The 9,672-nt window shown below is 37.5% G+C and overlaps 1 protein-coding gene across 2 annotated transcripts in view; it reads right to left on the bottom strand.

Moving 5' to 3' along the window:
- Positions 1 to 1,785: 1,785 nt before the first annotated feature.
- LOC306860267 (cadherin-like protein 26) overlaps positions 1,786 to 9,672 on the bottom strand; it is a 28,336-nt gene continuing 20,449 nt past the window's right edge. For both annotated transcript variants that reach the window (XM_079401881.1, XM_079401882.1), the window contains exons 17-19: positions 6,193 to 6,240; positions 4,764 to 4,838; positions 1,786 to 3,908 (exon numbers count right to left, since the gene is read on the bottom strand). In XM_079401881.1, coding sequence (XP_079258007.1) covers positions 3,690 to 3,908; positions 4,764 to 4,838; positions 6,193 to 6,240 — 342 coding nt within the window. In that variant the 3' untranslated portion in view covers positions 1,786 to 3,689. The remainder of the gene's footprint in view (positions 3,909 to 4,763; positions 4,839 to 6,192; positions 6,241 to 9,672) is intronic.

Raw genomic sequence — 9,672 nt, 5'->3', positions numbered from 1 at the left:
AGCTCCAGACAAAGTATGTATCAAGCATTTGTTTTCCAAATTGCCTTTCTAAAAGAGCTTCTTGGCACTCTGTAAGGCTTATTGCTAAAGTTATCATTGCCTTCAAGTGCTATCAGAATGATTGTGAATAGGAATGCAGTAGTTAAAGGTTGCGTATGAAAGCAATGTGAGTCGATCGCTTGAAGTTGTCGAGCTCATAATCAGAAGTGAAACTTATAAAGTTTGTGATAGCATGAGACCAGCTATGTTGTTATTTTTAACCCGCCGTGCTCCCCGTCTGTGTAATTCATAAACGCAAATTTATTATGTACAGTATAATCAGATGACTGACTTTGAAACCGTTTAGTTTTCTGTAAAGATAACAGGCTTGTACTAATAGTGAAATGTTTAATTGCAAAGGCTAGCACTGTCTGCTAATGCAGAGCTCTTGAAGCTCCGCCCTCTTCTCCGGGAGCACCAGCTCATTTGCATTTAAAGCAACATACTCAAAACAGCAAGTTTTGGCTCATACCCTAAAAGTGGCAATTTTAACAAGCTATAAAAAAAATTCTGTGGGGTATATTGAGCTAAAACTTCACATATACGCTCTGGGGACCTCAGAGACTTATTTTACATCTTGTAAAAAGGGGCATAATATGTCCCCTTTAGTCAGTCGTGACGTATTGTCAAGTATGGTTACCCATACTCGAAATTGGTGCTCTGCGTTTAACCCATCCAAGTGCACACACACAGCAGTGAGTAGTGAACAAATGCACACACACACACACCGTGAACACACACCCGGAGCAGTGGGCAGCCATGCTGCGGCGCCCGGGGAGCAGTTGGGGGTTCGGTGCCTTGCTCAAGGGCACCTCAGTCGTGGTATTGAGGGTGGAGAGAGCGCTGGACATTCCCTCCCCCCACCTACAATTCCTGCCGGCCGGGGGCTCGAACTCGCAACCTTTCAATTACGAGTCCGACTCTCTAACCATTAGGCCACGACTTCGTAACACTTTAATGTCTTACGAAGCAAAAAGCTTTGAGTTTGTAAGAAACAAATAAATCATTAACGCAAATTTAACTTCAAATCATTTTCTTACAAGTCCTCTATATATAATATTTTTTTCTCAGAGTCCTCTTGTCTGAATCAGGAGAGAAATACATACAGACCAAGGATGATTTACAAGGCAAAACAGTCCAAAACAACTCTAAACAAGGTGGATTTGTATGTGAGAGGACAACAGAAGATGGACTTTATCACTCGAGGAAGCATTATTACGGATTTTTTATGGATATTTTGCCCAGAAGCCAACTCATTGGGGTCAATCATTCAATGTAAAATAAAAATTAATTAATTAATTAATCAATTACATTTAAAATAAAACTTTTTTTTTTTTTTTTTTGCAAGAAAAATATTTTATGTGACCCTTTATTGACAGAACCATGAATATTAAATATTAAATTAAAATCTCAGGAGGTATGTCCTCTACATATTTTATGCCAAAGGGGTTCGGCTGACAAAAACTTTCATAGCAGGAATCCCTGCTATACTGTAGGTGATATGGGGGTCGCCTGTGTCATGCATGTCAGGAGTCCATAGTATATTCATAATTCACTATATCTGACCACAAGGGCTGGGAGGAGGTGTACCTCAACATGCTTTCATTATTTCATCATTATAATTAACAATCTAACCTATTTAACTCTCAAGCCAACACTGACAAAATATACCCTGTGCATAAAAGATTTACAGTTTTGAATTACCAACACAAGACATGACAAATAACTAAACACAAAAGCAGCAACAACATTCAGTTCTCAGAAAGCGGCATCATTTATTCAGCATCATTCAGACTCCTGTACTTTATGAAATACTGTTCATTAACACTTTACAATAGCGTCCAATACAGTTGGCTAACATGAACTATACACTAACAATGCATTTATAGCATTTATTAATCTAATCTACATGTACTGATACAATTTTAGCATTTAAGATACATGAATAAACAGTTATATTAACATTGCTTTTGTGAATTAACATTAAACTAGATAAATAAATGCTCTAAAAATTGTTGTGATAATGCATTAACTAATGTTAACATTGAATATTTTTGTAAAGTGTTATCAAAAATCAGGTAATGTTTCACATACATTTTTAGAGAGACTGTTCCTCAAAGAGAAAGTGTACATTGCAGACAATGCCTCAGGCCCTGGGCACCCTACACCCAAACCATCAAGATGACTGAATTTAAAATATATCATCAGTCCTTAAAATCATTGGTTGAAACAAACAAAAACTATTTACAATACAATGAGCAATATGAAAGAAACAGATGAATATTACATTGTGTGTAATGTAAATCTAACATGATAAAAATTAATTCCAGCCACTCTTCATAAAACTTCCCTATACAGTGGAAAAAACCCAAGTGAAGAAAGGCCCTTTGAGTAAACGGGGAAGAGAGATGTGATCAACAGTGCATCACTGCCACCTGCCAGACTCTCAGAGACTGTTGAATGATGGCAGATCTTTACTTTCATTTTCTATCCCTATTGCTCTGCGATAATAGCTTCTGCTTGTTCTTCATCGTCCTTAATAACTTTTGCCGTTTTTCATGCTAAGTCACTCAAAAATGAATATTCAGTCGTTATTTACTCACCCTCACATTGTTCAAAAATTGTATGATTTTATTTCTTCTATGAAATATAAAATACATATTTTGTTTTGACCAGTCAATGGGTTTGTTGGAAATCAGTGCTTTTTGTTTTCCAATGTCCTCCAAAGCATTTTTTCATGTTCCTCTCCAGAAGAAAGTGGTTTGTATGGAAACTTAGCCTATTTCAAAATGTATATGTATAATGGTCATTGCTTCTTTTTTTTAACCTTGCAATTTTAACTTTTTTTTCTTCTCAAAAATACGAGCTTCTCAAAATGCAGCATGACCATGTGGTCAGGTGTCTAAAAAAAAACAATCTGAGAGGAATACCTACATTCCAAGATGTAAATCAAAATGCAGAGAAAGAAGTCAGAATTGTGAGATACAAATGTTCAACGGTGAGGAAACAGGTACAATATATTTTATTTTGTGGTGGACAGAAGCTTCTGTATAGGTTTGGATAGACATGAAGATGAATAAATGATAGAATTGTCATTTTTTTGCTGGACTGTGCCTTTAAATACACGAGTGATTCTGCAGTGCAAAGTCAAAGTGCACAAAACAATATGATAGCTAAAGGCAGCAAGTGCAGGAAAACCCCAGACAAACACTATCTGCATAAATAATTGTGGTACGTGGCTTTGTGTTTGTGGAATACAAATATAAAGGATCAAAAAAAAAAGTAGCCATGTATTCAGCCCAAGCAACCATGTCAGGCCATCAAACTGTCAGGCCATCAAACTGGTCACAGCCAAAACTACAACAGTCCAAGCCACCCACCGCTTCATTTCAGAAAAGATGATGGGATGCAGGCACAAGTTTTGATTTCAAGCACCCACAGCTTATATCCATAATCATCCTGTGCCTGTACAGGTGTCATGGTGCTCAAATTCAAAGCATGTCTTCGAGCAACAATGGCCTAGAGCACTGTCTCCCAAAAAAATTTCATAGCACAAAAACAAAAAAAACCCCTGGAACCCCTTTGCAGCTCAGCTGAACAAGCATTGTACAAATGTGGAGCGATACAAAGCCGCAAATCATCACCCACATTCACAGCCGGACGTTTCTGTGCTCCATTCTCTGTTTACAGATCTCACCCAGAGTGTTGAACTTTGGCCCAAGGTTCTGCAGGAAGTCCACGTTATCGCCGAGGTTGCTGACAGTCAGCTGATCCAGTGATTGACCGTCACTGGCCCTCCCCTCAAATGCATACAGATGCGGGACATGCACTGGATTGATCCACGACTCTTCTGCAAAGCCACTGATTTTCTATGAAATAACATAATGGAAAGAGAAATCTAATCAAAATGCTTATGTTGATACAGTGTGAATTTCTTTCTTATCTTTTTTTTTTATCTGATGCTGCCACCTTGTGGTGTCTGCATGGTCTGCAGGTCTTTGTACATTAATATTATGTTGTGCTATGAGGGATCTGGCAGATAGGTGGCGACAATGCATTGAATTTTCAACTAAGAACAAGTTGAAGCAAGGTCACCTTTCCACCAATAGTGTCAAAGGAATATCATGCAGTGCAAGATTTCTTTATTTTTATTTTTTTACACATTAAAGAAAGCTTTGTATATTCACATTTACATTTAACTTTAATAAGTTGTATAGTATAAAATTATAAGTTATAATTAATTATAAGTTGATAGTATAAAATAAGTATATTTATTAAAACTGTACTTGCAGATAATGTAATGTTAATCAAATAAAAGGCCGCTTAAGTGAGAGGGACACTTTAAGTTCACTTTTAAAAAGCGCACTCTATCAACTTAAAGTTTTAAAGTATTTAAAGTAAAATCTTTTGTCATACTTTATATATATATGTATATATATATATGTGTGTGTGTGTGTGTGTGTGTGTGTGTGTGTGTAAATATATTCAAATACACTAAAATACATTATTTATTATACATAATATGGACATTTATTTTTTCCTTAGTTTTTAATTCATAAATTGACATTAAAGTAACTGCATTTCTGAGTATGTTTACATATGTACATCTTTATATCAGTATAAATTATATGTGAAAATTAGCATTATAAAAGTTTCTCTCTCTCTCATGTACTCCAGGTTTCTGTAAAATCACACTCGTCGGGTGTTTTGTGTATTGGACTCACCTTATCAATGTGTTCTACCAGGTTCCTATCTGTTCGTGCCAGGCTGTATGAGCGGGGCATCCGGTGACTTTCATTCTTAAAAACAAGCAAAATTTAATTTAGATAATTTATTTAATTTCACTTGTTATTTCTGAATTTAACATTTTTAGCTATTTCTACTATGCTCTAAAAATATCTCGGTAGCACTTTATCTTACAGTACATGTACTTCTCTGGTACATACATAGTGAATATCTTGTACCTACAGGCAAATGAGTGGTAACAGAAGGTACTTACCTGAGGTGTATGTACATGGTAACAAATAAGAGACACGGCTGTATTTATCAGTCGTACATGCATGGTAATTAGTTTGTACAGACAGACAAGTGTGGGTAAGAATGGTCACTTACAGGAAGTGCCCGTACATGGAAACTAATTAGATACTATACTGTACTTACTAATGTATACACGTGGTAAATATGTAGAACTTACTAACAAGTGTGTGTTAATGTTAAATTGCTCTCCACAACAGGGCTTACAAAGTTTGAAGAACTGGTAATTCCTGTTTAATATTTATGTAAAACGGTGCACTTTATTTTACAGTCCTATTTCAATATACTTACTATGTAAGTACTGGTGTATGTACCTATTAGTTAATGGACAGAATAAGTTATGCAGTGCTCAAGTTGGGGGTATATAAACATGGACCAAGGTACTTATTGAGATGAATTGATGGTAGATGGTACATAGTAAGTATATTTAAATAGGACTATAAAATAAAGTGCACCATTTTACATAAACACTACACAGGAATTACCAGTTCTTCAAACTTTGTAAGCACTGTTGTGGAGAGCAATTTAAAATTAACACACACTTGTTTGTAAGCACTACATATTTACCACGTGTATACCAAGTACAGTATGTGTCTTGTTTGTTACCACATTATAGCACATTTTTCTGTAGGTGCTACACATTTATCATGTACATATCATTAGTATCTACAGTAATGTGTCTTATTAGTTACCATACATGGATACTGTAAGGACATGCCTGTTTGTACTTGTCCTTAATTAAGTACTACATATATACCATGTATATACATTAGTAAGTACAGTAAAGTATCTAATTAGTTTCCATGTACGGGCACTTCCTGTAAGTGACCATTCTTACCCACACTTGTCTGTCTGTACAAACTAACTACCATGCATGTACGACTGATAAATACAGCCGTGTCTCTTATTTGTTACCATGTACATACACCTCAGGTAAGTACCTTGTGTTACCACTCATTTGCCTGTAGGTACAAGATATTCACCATGTATGTACCAGAGAAGTACATGTACTGTAAGATAAAGTGCTACCAATATCTCAGTACTTAGTTGATTAGTGTTTGAAAATTATTTATTTTTTATTTTATTTTTTTATTTATATGAATCATTTGAAAAGCTTACCCTAAAGCTTTCCCTATCCCTTCGGACCGATGACCAGCTGGGACGGGACTTTAGAGAAAGAGGAAAAAAACACCTACATTATTAAATATCCATCATAATCATGACACTTACACACTTACTGTATATACACTATTGTTCAAAATGTTTGGGTCAGTAAGATTAAAAAAAAAGGAATTAGCAAGGATGCATTAAATTAAAATAACAATAATAATGAAAATGTATGATCATAAAATTGAATCAATAATAAAAAGTTCCATGTGTTTATATTACAATGATACACCAGATCTTGTTGCCGATCTACTAAAAATGCCTTTTTTAAGGCACTCTTTTGCAGACAAAAGAGCATAACTGAGAAAGGAAGACCTACACCCAAACTGAATTCGCTAACAAAGGCCAGCAAAGTTTTTATGCGCCATTTCAAAGATTGCAACTATGAGTGCTATGAGTGGCTAAAAGCTAGCACCGAGCACAAATTATTTTGTTTACTTTTTAATACGAGTAAAGGGGCATGGAATGATAGACCCATGGACTTTAATTACAAGTGACAGGTGAGTGCTTTATTATTTGATGAGTATTGTATCATGCACAATGTTATGGAGGTGTACGTGGTACGTTGATAATACTGTGGTGTGGTCTGTGGATGTCCAGCATTTGTACAGTTTTGCTGCTTTGGGTGTGTCGTCATTTTAGAGTGACGTGAATGTGCATAGTGAACTGTGTATTGGTGGATTACTTTTACTGACCATGAAGGGAAATTTACTCTGCATTTAACCCACACTAATTTAGCCTACTGTTGAAATTGTTGATCAGCTGTCATTGTTGTTGAGAGCCTGTGTGCGGCATAATATGTGCATTATATGCATATGGCTGCAATTAGCTGTAACAGAGATGTGTGCATGTAGTTTACAGTTGCTTACTGAAGGCCCTGACTGAAACCCCACGGTACGCCATTGCTTAAAAAACAGCTGTTAAGAGGAATTGCACATAGAAAAAGAACATGTTCTATGTGAACGGCACCAGTCTACCTCGGATACTGACAAACCCGATTGTAAAATTGATAGAGTGCTGAAGGTATGCCATCAGAGCCCGGAAGAGTAATTCCACTGGATCCTTCGACATTTTCGTCTGGGGTTTTCTAATGGAGGTTTTCAGTTTATGAGTAAAATAAAGCCTGTGGTTAACAGAACTTGATGATACTTTGATGTTTTGTTCTACATCTTAAACTGCACACAGCCATGCCCAAAACATGAATTTTGATGCAGTTTTAAAAACATGTTTCTAATAAGTAACTACATAAGACCTTTGGGTTGTGAGTGTGTGCAGTTTAAGTTGTAGAACAAAACATCAACAATTTAAAAACCCCATTAGAAAATCCCATAGGAATATCTCGAAGGGATCAGCGGCAAGTTAGTCTTCCTGACGTTAGGCTGCATTAGTATAGATAGACATATGTTGAATGATATAATGTAACCAAGTACAGGGGGGAAAAAAAAATATATATATATATATATATATATTTGATCCCCTACTGATTTTGTATGTTTGCTAACTGACAAAGAAGTATATAATTTTAATGGTAGGTTTATTTGAACAGTGAGAGACAGAATAACAACAACAACAAAAATATAATGAAAAAATAAAGGCATTTCAAAAAAGTTATAAATTGATTAATTGTCATGAGTTAAATGCGGTTCTCCCTCTCACCACCAGAGGTCGCCATCATTCCTGATCCTATCGTAAAGATACGATCTGTTTTTGGTTCTGTTTGTCTACCTTTTTGTTTATTAAACTGAAGTTTCACCTGCATTTGGACCCAGAACTTGTTTTCCACGGTGCTCCCTTATTGTACCGTGACATTAATGAGTGAAATAAGTATTTGATCCCCCATCAATCAGCAAGATTTCTGGCTCCCATATGTCTTTTATACAGGTAAGGAGCAGAGATTAGGATCACTCTCTCAAAGAGAGTGCTCCTAATCTCAGTTTGTTACGTGTAGAAAAGACACGTGTCCACAGAAGCAATCAATCAATCAGATTCCAAACTCTTCACCATGGCCAAGACCAAAGAGCTGTCCAGGGATATCAGGGACAAGATTGTAGACCTACACAAGGCCGAAATGGGCTACAAGACCATCGCTAAGCAGCTTGGTGAGAAGGTGACAACAGTTGGTGCGATTATTCGCAAATGGAAGAAATACAAATGAACTGTCAATCTCCCTCGGACTGGGGCTCAGTTCAAGATCTCACCTCGTGGAGTTTCAATGATCATGAAAACGGTGAGGAATCAGCCCAGAACTACACGGGAGAATCTTGTCAATGATAGTCACCAAGAAAACAATTGGTAACCCACTACGCCGTGAAGGACTGAAATCCTGCAGCGCCCGCAAGGTCCCCCTGCTCAAGAAAGCACATGTACAGGCCCGTCTGAAGTTTGCCAATGATTCAGAGGAGAACTGGGTGAAATATGACCCATACTCAGAATTCGTGCTCTGCATTTAACCCATCCAAAGTGCACACACACATTAGTGAACACACACACACCGTGAACACACACAGCAGTGAACACACACACACCGTGAACACACACCCGGAGCAGTGGGCAGCCATTTATGCTGTGGCGCCCGGGGAGCAGTTGGGGGTTCGGTGTCTTGCTCAAGGGCACCTCAGTCGTGGTATTGAGGGTGGAGAGCGCTGTACATTCACTCCCCCCACCTACAATCCCTGCCAGCCCAAGACTCGAACCCACAACCTTTGGATTGCGAGTCTGACTCTCTAACCATTAGGCCACGCCATGTACTGTCAGGGCCAGGACATTGAAGCCAGTCAGGGCATTGAAAATGGGTCATTGCTGGAATACCCATCCACGACCCATTTTCAATGCCCTGACTGGCTTCAATGCCCTGGCCCTGACACACACGGCCAAGGCAACAAAGGAGTGGCTCAAGAAGAAGCACATTAAGGTCCTGGAGTGGCCTAGCCAGTCTCCAGACCTTAATCCCATGGAAAATCTGTGGAGGCAGCTGAAGGTTCGAGTTACCAAACGTCAGCCTCGAAACCTTAATGACTTGGACAGGATCTGCAAAGAAGAGTGGGACAAAATCCCTCCTGGGATGTGTGCTAAGTCATGTTTTGCGAAGCGGTCAAATACTTATTTCACTCATTAAAATGCAAATCAATTTATAACTTTTCTGAAATGTGTTTTTCTGGATTTTTTTGTTGTTGTTACTCTGTCTTCAAATAAACATACCATTCAAATTACAGACTGATCATTTCTTTGTCAGTTGGCAAACGTACAAAATCAGCAGGGGATCAAATTATTTTTCCCCACTGTAAATCTACCATGAATTTACATTTGATTAACAACAGAGATAGTGCAGTCTTCTTCATTTTGCGCCTGAATTTTCTGTTGAATTCCAGATTACAATGCGGCCTCAGGCATGTGAAGACTGCTCTACTGTGTATTTTAGCACATTTCACAGAC

The sequence above is a fragment of the Barbus barbus genome, assembly GCF_936440315.1.
Source record: "Barbus barbus genome assembly, chromosome: 41".
NCBI classification, from domain to species: Eukaryota; Metazoa; Chordata; class Actinopteri; order Cypriniformes; family Cyprinidae; genus Barbus; species Barbus barbus.
The sequence above is the reverse complement of the archived record's forward strand: the minus strand, read 5'-3'. Positions and strand labels throughout refer to the sequence as shown.